General features: G+C 50.4%; 1 protein-coding gene across 1 annotated transcript in view; it reads right to left on the bottom strand.

The window, feature by feature from the left end:
• Positions 1-924: 924 nt before the first annotated feature.
• LOC126473144 (beta-1,3-glucan-binding protein-like) overlaps positions 925-19,594 on the bottom strand; it is a 101,968-nt gene continuing 83,298 nt past the window's right edge. The window contains exon 4 of the mRNA XM_050100000.1: positions 925-1,382. Within this exon, the coding sequence (XP_049955957.1) occupies positions 1,137-1,382 (246 nt within the window). The 3' untranslated portion in view covers positions 925-1,136. The remainder of the gene's footprint in view (positions 1,383-19,594) is intronic.

Genomic DNA, 19,594 nt, shown 5'->3' with positions numbered 1-19,594 from the left:
CACTTAAACTAGCTGTCTTCGATAAAAACTTTCGGTCTTCAGGTCTTCAAAAATTTTTGTTATAAGACATGCCTTAAGGTGGACGTGCAATGATTAGAACATGTCCAGCTAACGTAAAGAGATGTGCTACTGTACATTTTATTGTATACTGTATTAGATTTATGAGAACAATCGTCTGTTAGCGCTAAATATATGGACATGGCCAGGCGTAGGGTGCACTTTTTGATTTTAAATGTTTTGTGTATGAAAAACCTTAGCATAACGGGCTACATTTTATCCACTAACATAATTTGGCGAGAGGTTTCGGAAATAATGAACACGTTTTATAACAAAAATTTTTGAAGACTTAAGCGTACCGCCGTCTATAGAAACTGAGTGTTTTAAGTAAGGAAATATTTATGCGATTCTGTCTTTCGAAAGTTTTTAGCAACTAAAACAGACCTCTCCCGATTTCTCGACATTAGAAAATTTAATCTAGTTGTCTGTGAATAAAAATTCAATACAACAACTTTCATTAGTTCTGTGACGCCCATCTCTAAAAACATTGAATATGTTGAGCACTGCCTAAAGGAAATATTTTACTCTTCTAACTGTAAAGGTGTTACGGCTTCCAGGCTGTAATGGTTGCACCGCTTGTGTGGTGGAACGAGTGTGCACATGACAGTTCGACCATGTTAACTGTTAAAGAAGGAACGACTATGTTCCGGTCAGGAGTAACACTTATCCCGGGCGAGCATATCTGTGTCTAATACATCTATCCCGGGCGGGCGTATCTGTGCGTAACATGTTGCAGGACTGAAGCCTGAGGGTGGCTGTTCCCGATTTGTCTAAACTGCAGGAACAAGAGCACTAAAAACCATACTAGTTTCTCATTGATATCCAAAAATGAGGTGATAGGTGATAACCCACTTTTGTATAACCGTATTAAAAATTTAACTTATTATTTACTTAAGTATGTTTCAGTAACAGTGTTAGGTTCATCGTTACGTTAAATATCGCCCTTCTCTATTGCATTGGCAGTTTCATCTGAATGGCTGTCATGCGCGTGAACTGGAGCAGCTGGTGGAGTTGAGCCCTTTGGTGGAGGGGTGAGAGACTTGTTTTGAGAGCTGGCCAGTATGTGGCGTGGCGTATGTCTAGGACGGCGGCAGGCCGCGGCGGCTGCGCCAGACTGCGTTCTCGGGAGTGGTCGCGCCGGCGGCGGCTTCGGCCCGCGGCTGGATCGCGCAGCCCTCCCGAAGCAGCCGCAGCCGCTCCTGGTGCAGCGCCTCCTGGTTCTGCAGCCGCAGCCGGTGCAGCTCCTCCTCGTGCATCACCCGCAGCTCGTGCAGCTGCCGCGACTGCTGCAGCTCCTGACGCGCCAGCTCAGGGTCCTCGCACCTCTGGCCACACACAAACAACACACATCACAACTCTCACCCCAGTGGCATGCACCAGACTCGTAGCAACGAGTCAGTGACAGGTTGGGAACAACTACATCTAGAAGAAAGAAAGGGTTGTTGCTCGGTAATGGTCGTGAAAGCGGTGCAGTCCAATTGCATAGAAAACAACAGTTGTACAGACTGTCCATAATACAAGTTCCAGTTTCAAAACTAGCTTACAAGAGGGTAAACTCCCCCTCGCACCCCCCTCAAATTTTGTGGTAAGATGGTCCAGCGAATAGCCCATCAAATACTGAACACACATCAAGCGTGAAAGCAGGAAGAAGATGTACTGAACTGTGGAAAAAAAAAGAAAAAAAAAACAATGAGCGGTCCAAGCAGTTTTCTTGTTTAGGGCGCTCAAGTAGGCCATTAGAGCCCAGTCACAAACGTTAGTGCGCTAACAACGTAGAAAAACGCAAGGGGGGCAACACCAGAAAGTACTCACAAAGACGCAGATAAACGAAATAAAAGAGATCTTTTTGGACAAGTCCGTCAATGTAATAAAACTAAGGATACGAGCAGCTGCTCAAGCGTCATCAGCTAAAAGTTCCTGTAAGGTAGACGGCAGACACAGGACAACACGAGAGTGAATAAAACGGGGACAAGTCAATAAAATATGGCGCACCGTCAATGGATGACCACAGGGGCACTGATGGGCGGGGTCACTGGACAACAGGTAGCGCTGGCTAAATCGGCAATGCTCAATCCGCAACCTGGCCAAAATGACCTCCTCTCATCGGGAAGGGCGTGAGGAGGTCGTCCAAGCCGTCGGGATGGGTTTGATGGCCCTAAGCTTATTTTCATGGAGAGAGGACCAAGCCTCATGCCACAATGATGAAACGCCCCGACAAACAACCCCACTAAAATCAGTTGATGGGACACAAAAGGAAGCTGTCCGAGGCAGGAGGGCAGCAGCCTCGGCCGCAGCATCAGCAGCTTCGTTCCCAGGCACACCAAAGTGGCCAGGAATCCACAAAAAAAGGACACGAGCGCCGGTATCAGCTAGCGACTGAAGGGGCCTTTTTTTGTGGTTTTAGGGCGCACAACTTCAATGGTCATTAGCGCCCAGAAGGGGCCGTTGAATTCGTTGCACGAGAGGGTGGTCCGAATATGTGTCACGGAGACTCTGAATGGCGCTCAAAGAATCAGAGCAGATGGCACAGGGAGAATGACGATGGCGGCGGATACACTGAACAGCCTGATAGAGAGCAACGAGCACAGTGGCGGAACTACGGCGTCGTGGTTAAGTCGTCAGTCTGCTTTCCGCAGCGGTGCGGCGAGGACATCTTGTTTACGTCCCGTCCGCTCGGTCGCGAGTGCCCGTAGTTGTTTACTACTTGGTTGTCGCTAGTTTAGAGTCCATCACTACCGACGCAACATGGCACATTCACACAGACAAACCAGCATCAAGATCAGTTTTCAACCCGATCATGCACGACCGCGAGCTTTTGAAGTGGACGACGTTAAAATTGAACTGCGGGACATAATTGGTATCCACCTCTCTATCACGAGCAGTGTTGTCTACGACGAGTTAGTAAATGACGAGGTGTGCAACAGAATTGTGCGCGCACATGCGAACGATCTTAAATTCAAACATTCTGATGCCCATATTGGGGCGGTCTTTATCGATCGCGCGGGGTTTAGCCTCCGCACGATACGCGTTTTCGAACTCCCTTTCGAAGTATCACCGGACGTAGTCACCGCGGCTTTCCAGCATTACGGCAGTGGTCAGCCATATGGCCGAAAAATGGACCACCTTTACCACGTACCCCGTTCTTAATGGGGTACGACAGATCAAAATTGAACTGACCAAACATGTACCAATATATCTTGTCATCGGCGGATGTAGGGCGATCATTATGTATGACGGTCAGCCACGCACTAGCTCCGGTTGTGGCCAAGAAGGGCACGTCCTGTCGGATTGTCTCCGACGATGGCTTACTCAAATCCCGACAGGTGAATCTATGACCTCTTCTACAGTGACGACCCTTCCTCTGAATTATGCAGAAGTTACACGGGCAGGAACCCTTTCCGATGCTGACCACATTAGTCCGATAGCCGCCCCCGATAGCGAGACCATGATGGATTCTGCAGTACCGGATCCGGACTATACAACGGCGCCCCCACCTGAAGATAATCACCGACCGACCATGCAAGAAGGCATGGATGCCAGGATGTAAATTGACCCACGGGTTGTGCCGACAGCGGCTTTTCTACCAGACACCGGAGCAGCTGAAGAAATCCACCCACATTCGGATACTGAAACACACGTCCATAAACAGCGTTCCCCGCGGAAACACAAGAGACGGCGGCGTGCTCCATCGGACGAGTGTTTGCAGCGATCGTCTGACATGGACTGTGGTCACTCAAACGACGGTACCGGCGGTACAGAGGCCGCAGTAACATCCCACCCAACAGATCGCCATGGTGACACCTTCAGTCCTCCGACCCCACAGAACAGCAGGATCACAACCAGACAGCCGCCGCCGATTCCCAGCCAGTAGAGCCGATGGAGTCAGCGCAGAGTGCCGCAGCAGCCACGAACAGCCGATGGTATTTCATGGCGACTGGGCTGATGACCGTGAGGAAAACTCCTTGCCCATCTTGTCGGACGACACGCGCGGGAATTTACCCCACCAGTGTTGATCTTTTCCCGCCATCAGATACAGTGACAAGACAGCCTCACAAGGGTGTTGATGGCCAACACGGGTGCTATGGATAAACCTCAAACTTATCGCGTTCCGACTATAAACATCAACAATATACGGACGCGCGCTAAGTTATCCTTGCTTCAAGATAAGTTGAATTCTGCTTCCATCGATATAGCCCTTCTCCAGGAAGTGTACGTCGACGACTTCCCAGGCATGTACGGTTACAATGCTTGCGTCTCTCCAGCTTCCTCCACAGGCAGCGGTGTCGCTGTACTTCTTCGGGAAGGGACAGTGGCGGATGATATCCTCTTTCTGCCCGGGGCAAGAGGAACGGCACTCACAGTACTAGGTGTCCGCCTTATCAATATCTACGCACCTTCCGGGACGGACAAGCGTCGCGAACGTTCACGATTCTTTGCGGAAGACGTCGCCCAGCTCTTCCAAGGCCGTCACGACCATCTGGTGTTTGGAGGTGACTACAATTGCGTACCGCCACCCAGAGACCAACTTCCACGACATAATCCGTACCCGGAACTCGAGACTCTAATTCGAGACCTGCAGATGGTGGGACATCTTCAAGGCCACCGACCGGGATTCACACACTTCACGAGTCACTTCCAGTCGCATCGACCGGATTTATGTCACACACTCTCTCGCCGCTGGAACACAGGATGCGGAACTGTGGCCTGCAGCTTTCTCGGACCACTCAGCGGCGGCGGCAATTAGTGTGAAGTAGCCGCAGCCCGTGGAAATTAAACATCGCTCAATTGTCGTACCCGGATTGCCGCCAAGCTATTGAGGATACGTGGCATTCGTGTGAAAATCGCTTCCGTGCATGTCCCACAACGATCCGCTGGTGGTTGGACTGCGCCAAACCGGCACTGAGGCGAACGTTGATAACCTACGGTCGCGACCACGTTGCTTGGCGTAGACACACACTCGACTTTTACTTCAGGGTATTGCGCGATTGCGATGCTATGGCGCCGTCTCCGGAACGACAAACTGCGGTCCACCGTGCTAAGGGTCAGATCATCGTTAATATGCGACACCACCTAGAGGGGGTGGTTATCCGCTCGAGGGCGCAGGATCGGATACCGAGCGAACGCCCGTCGATGTTCCACGTACTTCGTGAACGTAAACGATGGCAACGAGCGATGATATGCTTCGACACGGAGGACGGCCGTCGCTTCACCACGCAACAAGACATAAACACAGCGTTCTACGATCATTATTCCCGCGCAAGACGCGCTCCTGCCGTCGTAGCGGAAGGAGCTCTCAGCCGGTGACGGCCGGTGCAACGGTAGCTATTGGGGTTTAGGCCTCGCTGACCGCTCTGCTCTACAGAGAGTTCCTTTCGAGGCGCCAGTAGCGCTCGGTGGATCGGCGGAAGGTTGAGCTTGCTCCCTTTCGTCGAAAAGCCGCGTAGCTCGCGGAGAAGCTCTATTGTCGTCAAGAGTCACTGACTCACAGTAACCCGTAACTTCGGTTACAAACCTAGCGAGACTCTCTCGTTCTGTGTTAGGGTTGACCAGTGCCAGGGGCCCGTTCACGTCGGACCACCCCGCGTACTGTAGGCCACTTCTCTTCCTCCGCACCTCCTTTAGGTGCCGCGCCACTGCACCAACGGCGCACGCTAGGCCGTAGGGCATTCCCCCTCTTCTGTAGGACCTACTATTAGCCTTTTCTTGTCAGAAAAAGCATAATTGTCGTGCCCACCCATACCAAATAAAGCTCCTGCAAACACACGATGGCAGATTCCGCCGGTGTTTCCCCCGCCCTAACCCGCAGCAAAGCTGCAGCTAAAGAGGCGCGAGAGTCGGCTGTTCCCGTCGACGTCAGCGTCCCGCTTGCCGCCGTTGAGGAGGTGTTGGCCGACAAGGACCGGCAGATCGCTGCGCAAGCGCAGGAACTGCTGAGCCAGCGTCGATTGATAACCGACCTCTGCGGACCAAGTGAGTCCCCCACGCGGACAAGTACACTGCACATAACACTACATTCACCTGCATCTGGTGACTCATTCACCACTGTCCCACTGCGGCAGCCGACTCCAACGGCGGAACCGGCAGCCGCAGATGCGGACACAGAACAACACTACATTGGGCCCTGGCAGGTGGAGGGCCCACGACGCAAACAGAGAAACACCACGCAAACAAGCGAGCAACCACACTCGCAAGGTAGCCGAAAGGCGCTGCTACCTACACCAAAACCCGCGCTTCCGGTTAGGAACACCAATACAACAACAAACACGACCCGACCTGCGGTCAGCAACACCACACAAGTACCAACCGCAGCTACGCCCGCACAACAGAAGACTGGTTTTCCCCCAGTCGTAATCCAGAACTACAGGGACCTCAGCGTCCTCAACACAACATTCGCGGAAAGGCACTCACCTTGCACGCTACACACGAAGTACTCTGGGGATAGGGCCTCACTGTACGTCTCAACTAACAGTGAATATAAAGATCTCCTTATCTTCCTCAAAGAAAAGGAAATCGAACACTATACGTACAGGACCGCCGAAGAACGGACACAGCAGTACGTGGTAAAGGGAGTGGACCCCAGTACCCCAAACAACACAGTACAAGCGGCGCTCATCTTCCTTGGATTCGACTGCAAGTGCTTCCAGGATGACAGGCTTCCGCTCCCACCACCGTCTACCACACTACCCCAGTCGAGATGGCCGACACGGCCGCCTCCCGCGGCCTTCTGCAGATAAAAAGCCTTCTGCGGATGGACGTAAGGGTAGAAACCTACGAACCGCCACAGGTCCCCCAACAATGTAACAACTGCCAGCGGTTCGGTCATTCGGGCCTCCGCTGCGGCCTGGTACCCCGTTGCCGCGGATGCGCTGGCAAACACGCATCCAACGCTTGTACACTAATACACGAAAACATACGCCGTTGCGCCAACTGTGGCCAAGCCCATGCGGCCAACTACAGGGCCTGCAACGTATACAGAGAGGCGCAGAGGCGCAAAAACCAACAGTCGAAGCCACCCAACGTCATAACACGACCAAGGCCCGCACCAAACCCTGTCAGGAACGGAGTCTCGTTCGCCATGGCTACACGCCCTGGAGGAGCAGTGCAGGCCGCGGAACCTCTGCGCCCAGCACACACACCTATCACAACCGCTGCGACAGCAACATAATCGTCTCAGCCAACACACGACACTGCACCCACACCGGTACCAACACCAGCCCCCAGAAAAAACACGACCCTACCCCCTGTAGCCACTGCCTGCGAACCTACACATGACACACAAGAAAACACACTAACACAGGGAACCCCAGAACCAAAAACCCAGAGAAGGCGTAGGCGAACACGTGGAAACAGGAGCGGGAACACACGCGCACCACAACAAAACACCCAGCGACAACAAAACAATGCCACACAGACACACAGTCAGCAAGCCAGCGACACCAGCACACACACTACTCCTCCCCCCACCACATCTAATACACAGGCACCTCAAAATGTTCCACATAACAACAACACAAGCGCCAGCCCATCCATAACGCCAACACCCGCACCAGCGGCCGCCAACACCACAACTGAGCCACAGGCCGACACACACAACGCCGACACAACATCTGGGGGTTTATTGGAAACACTATTCCCCCGTCACACGACCACCCAGATCCTTCACAAGATCTGGGCGGCCGTCGCCACACTCTTCACACAGCTCACGACTGCCAAACCCGGGCAGTACTGGGCTGCCATACAAACAGCGTTCACCACACTGTTTACACACATACATGGATAACACACCACACCTCGCCCCCATCGCAAACAACCAGACACTGACACAGATCCTGTTCTGGAATGCAGACGGGATCAATAACAAAAGGGCGGTATTCGCCGCGTTCATGGAGCGTAAGGGTATCCTTATCGCACTGCTGAGCGAAACTAAGATCAAACCACGCAACCAACTAAACTTCACCGGCTACTGCGTCTATCGTACCGACCGACCGGACGGCTCCGGTCACGGCGGAACAGCCATCATCATACACAAAGACATAGAACACACAAACATAGTGCTCCCCGAACTCGAAAAACTAGAGGCAACCGCCGTCAGGGTCATGTTCAACGGAGCCTACACTACACTGGTGTCAGTATACAACAGCCCTAAAAACATCAAAACACGCGACATCAGCACAATACTCAACATATCACCGCGCGTAATAGCCGCTGGAGATCTTAACGCAAAACACCCGGACTGGAACTCACGAATACGAAACTCTAACGGCAAGAAACTCTACGAACATGCACTAGGACGAAACTACATCACACTAGCGCCGACCGAACCGACGCACATTCCCTACCGGAGGGGACACAGACCAGACGTGTTAGACATGGCCCTCATCAAGGGCATAACAACGACACTCAACGTTGCCGTTGAAAACTATCTGCCCTCAAATCACCAACCCGTTATACTGTACATTGATGAAACACCGCAGAACATGGAACAACGCAGGATGTTAGACTACAGGCGCGCGAATTGGACCCAGTTCAAGGAAACGCTTGACAGTCGCATCCCACCAACCCACGCGATTAACGAGACAGCCCAAATTGACGAGGCAGTCGAAACCCTCACCGGCGCCGTCCAGGACGCAATAGCCAACACCATACCAATCCGCACGCCACAACAACACAGTGCTGCCCTGCCCCAGGATATCCTGGGCCTAATCTCAATGAGGACCCGCCTCAGGAGACACTGGCAGCGTACCAGGCGCCAGCACTTCAAATGGCACATTAACAGGCTCCAGGGTATAATCCGGGAAAAAATACAAACATTCAAGACACAACAGTGGGACCAGAAACTCGAAGGGCTAGACACCACGCGGCCTGGCGTGTGGCAGCTAGCCCGACACTTCACCAGGGAGAAACTGTACACCCCCACGTTACAAGGGCCAGACGGACCAGCATATTCTGCGGAAGAAAAAGCGGAACTGATGGCCCTCACACTCGCAGCGTCATTCACACCGAACCTGGATCCCTCAGACCCAGCATTCACACTTGATACGGACCAGGAGGTCACACGCATCTTGGCCCAACCAGCGCGCAACAACATCCGACAAGCTAGTACAGCAGAAATCAAATGGGCCATCATGCATACCACCGCTAGGAAGGCCCCTGGTCACGATGGCATTCAAAACCGTGTCCTCCAGGAGTTCACGGACAAAGCTGTAGACTACCTAGCACACATTACGAATGCCATACTCAAACACAAACACTTCCCCGCCTTTTGGAAGACGGCCAAGGTCCTGATGTTCAGGAAGCCGGGGAAAGACCACTCCCTCCCACAAAATTACCGACCCATCAGTCTGCTGAGCGCGCTCAGCAAGATCGTTGAGAAGGTAATATTAAAACGACTCACCAGGCACTGCATCACAAACGACACCCTGAGACCGGAGCAATTCGGTTTCAGGAATCACCACTCAACAACACAACAACTCCTCCGCGTCGTTGAATACATAACACACGGATACAACACAAGCAAGGCAACTGGGGCGGTGTTCCTGGACATCGAAAAGGCTTTCGATCGTCTATGGCACAACGGCCTAATACGCAAACTCAGTGACGCAGGGTTCCCCGACGGGCTCGTAAGTCTCATACACTCATATCTCACGGACAGGAGTTTCAACACTGACGTGCAGGGCAAACAATCGACACGACATGGTATACAGGCAGGAGTACCCCAACCCCAAGGAAGTATCCTAGGGCCCTTACTGTTTAACCTCTACATCAACGACCTCCCAGCTACACATAACACGACGGTAGCAATCTACGCGGATGACACTGCCATCCTTGTGCAAGATTGGAAGCCGTCTAACATTAACTCACGACTACAGACCGCACTCAGAACGGCGGAGTCTTGGCTGGTGAAATGGCGTGTTAGAGTAAACGTCGACAAGTGCGAGGCCGTTCTGTTCACTAGAAGACCGAAGCAACTGCGCAAACATCAGCACTGCAACCCAATAACACTACACACACGCACAATACGTTTCCGCGAGAAGGTCAAATACCTCGGTGTCTGGCTGGACAGGAAACTACTCTGGGGGGACCACATTCAACACGTGACCAACAAAGCTAACGCGAGGCTCAAACAACTCTACCCTATGCTTAACAGGCGTAGCACACTAAACAGGAGGGTGTCTAGGTCCATGTACATGACACTTATTAGACCCCTGATGACGTACGCAGCCCCTGTCGGGGATACGCTGCGCCAACTCGCCTGCGCCGTCTGCAGCTCATACAGAACAAAGTACTCAAAATCATAAGCAACGCTCCGCGCTACACACGCATCGCGGACCTTCACCGGGAATACCGGCTAGATACTATCTTGCAGGTATTCCAAAAACTCTCTACACGACTGTACAATAACACGAGACACTCGCGCAACCCGTTTATCCTTTCTCTGGGTAACTACGACCACAACCATAGATGGAAGCATAACAGACCAAAGACATTACTGGCTAGGAACTGAACATCTATGGTCTATAGAACGCTAACACGACAGTACTGGCGAGCCCCTGCAACACAGTTATTACTGGAAACCCAGATGTGCGATTAGCCGAAAAACAGGCAACCGCAGGGAAACCGTACTGTACACAGCACGCAAACCAGCCACACACACCCCCTCTACACAGTCCGTGAGCCGATCTATGACCGATCGCCCACTAATCCACAACGACCTTGAACTGTTGCAGGGACGCAGCAACTGCAGCAAGCGCCGAAACAAGCTCCAACAACGACAAAGGTAACGATGCACGATACCTCGAACTAACACAACCACACCTTGCATGCACTGTCGCAGATAGCAAGCCGCTACTGCCCTTACTACCCGTCCTACTGTCGCAGAGGTTTTTTTCCCTTGGCGCTGGCCTTGGCACTTTTTTTCCTCTGCTCTTACAACCGCTACCCTTCGATCGTTTTCGACCACTTCTATCTCCTGATGGACCATGTTAATGAGTAGTCTTACCCAGACGCATTGATAACATCACAGCCTGCATCCTGTGACGCCTGATTCAAAACTAACATGTATACGGAGGTGACAGTAGAACTTTTGTGTTGGTCACCACGTTGGTGCGGGCGTGGAGGGGCCCCATCCTTGCGCGATCATTATTCCCAGCTCTATTCCGCTCAGACCTCTGGTCCGACAGTACAGGAGGACGTCTCTCAGACCGTCACCCCGGCAGTGGAAGCTGCCTTGATGGAAGGAATTATGGAAGAAGTAGTGATCGACGCCACTGGAAAAGGAGCTATCAACGAGTCTCCGGGTCCTGATGGCCTCCCCTTGGAATTTTACCGAACTTTTCAATACGAGGTGCATTCAAATTCTAAGGCCTCCGATTTTTTTTCTCCAGACTGGAAAGAGATAGAAACATGGGCATTGTTTTAAAATGAGGCTGCGTTCATTGTCAATACGTCCCAGAGATGGCAGCACTGTACGGCAGATGGAATTTTACCGCCAGCGGCGAGAATGAGAACTGTTTTAAATACTTAAAATGGCGACGTTTTCCTTACTTGAACAGCGTGCAATCATTCGTTTTCTGAATTTGCGTGGTGTGAAACCAATTGAAATTCATCGACAGTTGAAGGAGACATGTGGTGATGGAGTTATGGATGTGTCGAAAGTGCGTTCGTGGGTGCGACAGTTTCATGAAGGCAGAACATCGTGTGACAACAAACCGAAACAACCTCGGGCTCGCACAAGCCGATCTGACGACATGATCGAGAAAGTGGAGAGAATTGTTTTGGGGGATCGCCGAATGACTGTTGAACAGATCGCCTCCAGAGTTGGCATTTCTGTGGGTTCTGTGCACACAATCCTGTATGACGACCTGAAAATGCGAAAAGTGTCATCCAGGTGGGTGCCACGAATGCTGACGGACGACCACATGGCTGCCCGAGTGGCATGTTGCCAAGCAATGTTGACGCGCAACGACAGCATGAATGGGACTTTCTTTTCGTCAGTTGTGTCAATGGATGAGACGTGGATGCCATTTTTCAATCCAGAAATAAAGCGCCAGTCAGCTCAATGGAAGCATACAGATTCACCGCCACCAAAACAATTTCGGATAACCACCAGTGCTGAAAAAATGATGGTGTCCATGTTCTGGGACAGCGAGGGCGTAATCCTTACCCATTGCGTTCCAAAGGGCACTACGGTAACAGGTGCATCCTACGAAAATGTTTTGAAGAACAAATTCCTTCCTGCACTGCAACAAAAACGTCCGGGAAGGGCTGCGCGTGTGCTGTATCACCAAGACAACGCACCCACACATGGAGCTAACGTTACGCAACAGTTTCTTCGTGATAACTTTGAAGTGATTCCTCATACTCCCTACTCACCTGACCTGGCTCCTAGTGACTTGGCTTTTTCCAACAATGAAAGACACTCTCCGTGGCCGCACATTCACCAGCCGTGCTTCTATTGCCTCAACGATTTTCCAGTGGTCAAAACAGACTCCTAAAGAAGCCTTCGCCGCTGCCATGGAATCATGGCGTCAGCGTTGTGAAAAATGTGTACGTCTGCAGGGCGATTACGTCGAGAAGTAACGCCAGTTTCATCGATTTCGGGTGAGTAGTTAATTAGAAAAAAAAAAAAAAAATCGGAGGCCTTAGAACTTGAATGCACCTCGTATTTATTAGCCACCCGATGGACGGACATCTGTCGCGAACTACTATCCCCGGAAGTGCCGCTCCCTGCGGCCCTTGTGGAAGGGATGATTATTCCCATTCACAAACCGTCCGGTGGCTCACGGCTGCGGGACTACCGCCCGTTGACGTTATTGAACTGTGACTAAGATCATTTCTCGACTGTTAGCGGCGCGGATACGCCAGACCTTACGAAACGATATCTCGCCCTATCAAACGTCATTAGGAGCCGACAATAATATTCAAACATCACTCAGTGAAAATCGTGTCTTTATCTCACTGGCGAAGGTATGCCGTCTGAAGGGTACACTGGCGGCAATCGATTTCAATCAAGCTTTCGACCGAGTGGACCACGACTATTTGGAAGCGGTCCCCCAACATATGCGATACCCACAGCCATTCGTCACTGTCGTCATGCGACTACTCCGTGGCGCGACGTCCCAGGTGGTCGTCAACGGCCGACCTACGCAGCCCCTCACCATTTCTCGATCGATACGCCAAGGCTGCCCTCTGTTCACTTCACTTTACGCTGTGGCCATGGAAGCACCCCTATGCAGCCTGCACCAACGACTAACGGGTATGCCGTTACGAGGCCACACTTTCCGATGTAAAGCGTACGCTGACGACCTGGTGATTGTCATCCGCAACGGCGACGACACCGCTAGCGCACTCAATTGGATAGCGACATATAGCATGGCCACTGGTAGTCTTATCAACGTTGCAAAATCAGTGGCGACGAACATCGGGGTCGTATTGTCTGAACAGTGTCACCTCCTTACAGCTCAGAGATACTTTGAAATGTCTCGGCATCGATTTTACAGACGATATACGACGAACCGCTGCTCAACTTTCGACGGCTTTTACTAAATGTTCTTACTGGGATTGCTAACAACCGCCTACGAGCCCTGGACATCGTCCAACGGACCCAATATGTCAACACATTTAACGTCACGCATACCCATACTGGTGATGTTAGCTCGCCTTATACTTGCGGATTTTAGGTCCTTCGTGAGTTCAGGAATGCTTTTCAAGATCAAATATGAGACTCTCACACCTCCCCCGGATCGGCGAGGGCTTGGCCTTTATCACATTCATGGCAGAGCGGTCGCCCTATTTGTGAGCACGTTAGTCAAACTATGGCACCACCGTCTGGACAGTCTGACGAGTTTGTTAGTAGAAGAACTAGCACCGCCCTCCCTGTTGCCACCTGTGCCGATACACCATGTGCCCTCCTCGCTCTTCTACATCGGTGTCTTTTTACCTCTAACTCAGTTACGTTCGACTTGCCTTACCAGCGACTGAACTGGCGACGTCAAAACGGTTTATCGGGTCCTGCAACGTGGACGACCCGATAACGTCGCGGAGAGGAAGCACCCGAACGTCAACTGGCGAGTAGTGCGGAGGACAAAACTGGACACTGACGTCACGGTGATGTGGTATATCACTCTCAACGGTAAGCAGGTGTCCAGATCACGGCTACATGCGATCCACATGGTAGACTCACCCACGTGCACGAGCTGTGGCGTTCAAGACAACGATGAACACCGTCTTAGCTGTGGCGAGTCTATGGCAGTGTGGCACTTAGTGAAGCAAATGTCAGCATACTTCCTTCGAGTGACGCCGAATCGTATCGACCTTATTCCCGGATGAGAAGTATTACCCGCGCACGAAAACTAATGCCGTGACGTGGCTTCGTGGACACGCTGTGCTTTATTTGTTTCAAGAAGGCCATAAGGACACTTTACACTTTTGGAACTACTTACAGGAACGACATTGCAAGATCCTCCGTAACCCAAAATATCGACAATATTTTTCAAATTATTTGTGGAGTGCGTTCCACGACCCTCCACGCAGCTGGATCATCACGGGTGAGAGAAGCTAAAATTACAAGACGATGATAGAACACTACACGGTACAACGTGGTATCTACCTTGGTCATTGCGAGAAGTCATACCTGGACGATACAGCAGATGGAGAGTTTCGTCGTGACCCCTCGCACTCTATAGCAGTATTTGCCCCATTTCCTCTTTTTGTCCCCGGTGCGGTGCGTCTTCGCAGTTTTTGTTTAATGGTTGGAATATAATGGTGCACAGAAGACTCGCATAGCATTTGCCAGAGACGGTACAGATAAACGGATCCGCAGGACTCACCACCTCGAAAAATGCGGCCCTACGATAAATGATGCCGTCAACCCGCACCACACAGTCACGTCTGCAGAGTGAAGTGGTACCGGTTGATGTGCGCGTGGATTTCCCGTTGCCAGTATTCAGCAATTCTGCGTATTGGCATCTCCATGGAGATAGAAATGGGCTTCGTCTGCCTACAGAATGTTCCATGGCCATTCACTGTCCGTTTCCATCCAAGCAAGAAATTCGAGAGAGAACTTTTATCTAGCTGGCAAGTCAACAGGAAGCAACTCCTGAACTTAAGATTATTTTGTGAGGAGAGCAATGTAAAATACTGCAACGTGCGGGCGATTCCCATGCACTGCATGTTCGCACATCACGGCTCGAGCCCTCGTGCAATGCTGTGGCCCCATCTTCCACAGACGTCGGACTAACTGCTTTCCTCCCTCTGCAATATTGCACGTAAAGAGTTTTGTAATCATTTTCTTGAGTCACTTAACACACGTTGGACCAATGGCTTTTTCATGCCCTTAAGTGTATGGAACTTCTGGAGGGCCTGTGGTGCAGTCACTGTTCTTGTAAAAAAGCTTTACCAGCTCCGCGCGGCCCTTCAAGGGGACAAGTCACGTTGGGTGTGTGACTCAAAGTGAGGAAACAAACGTGGACCGCGCGTCTATTTCTGTGCGCACTCTGACGCTTACAGCGCCTTCAACCGGTTCAATTTTCGTTAAATGTTCCTTTGTTCCATTACGTAATTTGTTTCTGGGTGAATAATATGCTGGTCAAATTTGACGTCATTCTGAGCGGTGATTCTAGTTTTGCTGTGTTTTGAAACTGGAGCGTGAATTATGGGCATCATGTACAATACATCACACGGGCGCTGTTCACCTCGGCTTGACTGTGTGACCACTGAATAGTGCCGAATTCACCCAAATCATCCAGCCCAATTTGTTATCGATCCTGCGATGTCAGGGATATCATTTTTCAGTAAATAATTCAGTACGACATATCCACTAAATTTCTTTTCGATTTTTATAATTGATTTTAGAATTCAATTTACAAGTAAATTCGACTGTGAGTGTAATTTCAAGTGCACATATTTTATTTCGCTTGCTTTTTAAAAGAAATCAAATCGTGTACTGGGATGATTGACGATTGGAAACTAAGAGGGAGAAGTTCCTTTCTCATCCAACCTGATGCTTTCTATATATAAATTAGCGAGCTGACAATACGTCAGAGGAGAAGATACGGGAGGGGATTGTCAATTCGAACATTTGCTTGAGAAGCAAGGCAACTTCCAGAAAAGACTGGTCAGTACCGTGAGATTTCTTTATGTCTGGGGCGACGCTACAGTACACCAAGCGTATACTGGCACATACTGTTATGTTGTACGGCCAAAACTACCGGTGAAACTGTAACAGGCGAAAGGGGGAGGATCAGAAGGGCGAAAGGAGTCAATGCATTATGTGGAATGGGAGACAGTTATACTATTTACAACAAACTTATTATCTTATGGCGAGGAATAAAAATTCGTAACTTGATGCTTCTACTTTAGCAAAGGTGAAGAGTGAAGCTATATTTGATCATTAAGGATTAAGTTTCGATTATATCAAAAAAAATGTGTGTGAAATCTTATGGGACCTAACTGCAAAGGTCCTCAGTCCCTAAGCTTACACACTACTTACCCTAAATTATCCTAAGGACAAACACACACACCCATGCCCGAGGGAGGGCTCCAACCTCCGACGGGACCAGCCACACAGTCCATGACTGCAGCGCCTGACACCGCTCGGCAAATCCCGCGCGGCTACGATTATATCAATAACACCACTCACAGAATAGCGACTTAGTCCTTAATGATCAAATATAGTTCCATTATTCACCCTTGTTAAAGTAACGGCAGCCCGTTAACAAATTTTTCCCTCGCCGTAAGGTAATATGCTTGTTATTAATGTTACAACTGTACCCCACTCCTCACAATGCATTTATGCATTCCTCCCGCTCACGTTGCACCTCTTGTCTGTTCATCACTTCCACCAGTAATTTTCTCCATACAATATAGTATGTCTGTGCAGTACTCACTTGATGTGTGTTTTAGCATTTTATTCTTAGAGGCGTACTTTTAATTTTTGTATGTACTATAAGATATACTTACTTATAGTCCGCAGCTCGTGGTCGTGCGGTAGCGTTCTCGCTTCCCGCGCCCGGGTTCCCGGGTTCGATTCCCGGCGGGGTCAGGGATTTTCGCTGCCTCGTGATGACTGGGTGTTGTGTGATGTCATTAGGTTAGTTAGGTTTAAGTAGTTCTAAGTGCTATGGGACTGATGACCATAGCTGTTAAGTCCCAAAGTGCTCAGAGTCAATTAACAACTATTTACTTATACCTTCTTTATGGATTTCGACGTGCACATCAGTTTGATTAATTACATTTTATCAATTTGTGTATAGCTGAGAAACCTTAACTAATATCAGTGTAACTTGTTTAGCACAATATGTTTAAGTCAGTCAATGGGTTTAGCGATTTATACTGCAAAGGTATAAGCTAATAATATTCAATACTTCATTAGGGAATATTTCCTGCTTTGTAACCAAATAAAACAGATGTATTGCTATTTCTAATTTTTGTATAGTGTGTCGTGAAATGGTCACCTATCGTCGAAAATACACACATCAATAAAAGTTTTGTATCACCTCGGTTCCGAGAGTTCCTGAATATGTACAGAAAATTGAAAGAGATATCAACATAAACATCATTCCCGCCCTTTTTATGGCTCATGAAAAACACACATCACATGTTTTACCACCATACAGCGAGACCTTCAGAGGTGGTGGTCCAGATTGCTGTACACACCGGTACCTTTAATCCCCAGTTGCACGTCCTATTGCTGTGGTGCATGCCTGTATTCGTCGTGGCCTACTATCCACAAGTTCATCAAGGCACTGTTGCTCCAGACTGTCCCACTCCTCAACGGCGATTCGGCGTAGATCCCTTAGAGTGGTTTTAGACACTGGACTCGCATTTGGGAGGACAACGGTTCAGTCCCGCGTCCGGCCATCCTGATTTAGGTTTTCCGTGATTTCCCTAAATCGCTCCAGGCAAATGCCGGGATGGTTCCTTTCAAAGGGCACGGCCGACTTCCTTTCCCCGTCCTTCCCTAATCCGATGAGACCGATGACCTCGCTGTCTGGTCTCCTTCCCCAAAAACAACCAACAACCAACCTTAGAGTGGTTAGTGGGTCATGTCATCCATAAACAACCCTTTTCAATCTATTCCAGGCATTTCGATAGGGCTTATGTCTGGAGAACGTGCTGGCCACTCTAGTCGATTGATGTTATCCTGAAGGAAGTCATTCACAAGATGCGCACGATGGGGGAGGGGGGGGCGAGGGCGTGGGGGGGGGGGGGTGGCGAATTGTCGTCCTTGAAGACAATCATCGCCAACATGCTGCCGATATGGTTGCACCATCGGTCGGAGGATGGTCTTCAAGTATCGTACAGCCATTATGACGCCTTCCATGACCACCAGCGGCGTACGTCGGCTCCACATTATGGCACCCCAAAACAGCAGGGAACCACCTTGCTGCACTCGCTGGACAATGTTTCTAAGGCGTTCAGCCTGCACAGGTTGCCTCCAAATACGTCTCCGACGATTGTCTGGTTGAAGCCATATGCGACACTCATCAGTGAAGATAACGTGATGCCATCCCTGAGTGGTCCATTCGGCATGTTGTTGGGCCCATCTGTACCGCGCTGCATGGTGACGTGGTTGTGAAGATGGGCCTCGTCATGGACGTTGGGAGTGAAGTGGCACATCATGCAGGCCTATTCGCACAGTTTGAGACGTAACATGACGTCCTGTGGCTGCATGAAAACTATTATACAACATAATGGCGTTGCTGTCAGGGTTCCTCCGAGCCATAATCCGTAGGTAGAGGTCATTCATTGCAGTAGTAGCCTTTGGCCGGCCTGAGCGAGGCGTGTCATCGACAGTTCCTTTCTATATCTCCTCCATGTCCGAACAACATCGCTTTGGTTCACTCCGACACACCGGGGCACTTCCCTTGTTGAGAGCCCTTCCTGGCATGAAGTAACAATGCGGTCGCGATCGAACCGCGGTATAGACCGACTAGGCATGGTTGAACTACAGACAAGAGCCGTGTACCTCATTCCTGGTGGAATGACAAACTGATCGGCTTTCGGACCCCGTCCGTCTAACAGGCGCTGCTCATGCATGGTTGTTTACATCTTTGGGCGGGTTTAGTGACATCTCTGAATAGTCAAAGGGACTGTGTGATACAATATCGATAGTCAACGTCTATCTTCAGGGATTCTGGGAACCTGGCTGATGCATAAACTTTTTGTGTGTGTATAGTATTTGTACAGGTAGAAACTGTAGTGTTAATGAACTGTCGGCAGCTCGTGGTCGTGCGGTAGCGTTCTCGCTTCCCGCGCCCGGGTTCCCGGGTTCGATTCCCGGCGGGGTCAGGGAATTTCTCTGCCTCGTGATGACTGGGTGTTGTATGCTGTCCTTAGGTTGGTTAGGTTTAAGTAGTTCTAAGTTCTAGGGGACTGATGACCATAGATGTTAAGTCCCATAGTGCTCAGAGCCATTTGAACCATTTTGTTAATGAACTGACTATGAGCCGTGGCGGCTCATTTCACTATCGATAACGTTTAGCTCGCGTCCCACCAGGGGCCGCGGATTACACCTTTGGGCGATTATTGCTGCCTC

The sequence above is a fragment of the Schistocerca serialis genome, chromosome 4 (genome assembly GCF_023864345.2).
Source record: "Schistocerca serialis cubense isolate TAMUIC-IGC-003099 chromosome 4, iqSchSeri2.2, whole genome shotgun sequence".
NCBI lineage: Eukaryota > Metazoa > Arthropoda > Insecta > Orthoptera > Acrididae > Schistocerca > Schistocerca serialis.
Note: the sequence above shows the minus strand (reverse complement) of the source record. Positions and strands in the feature narration are given on the sequence as shown.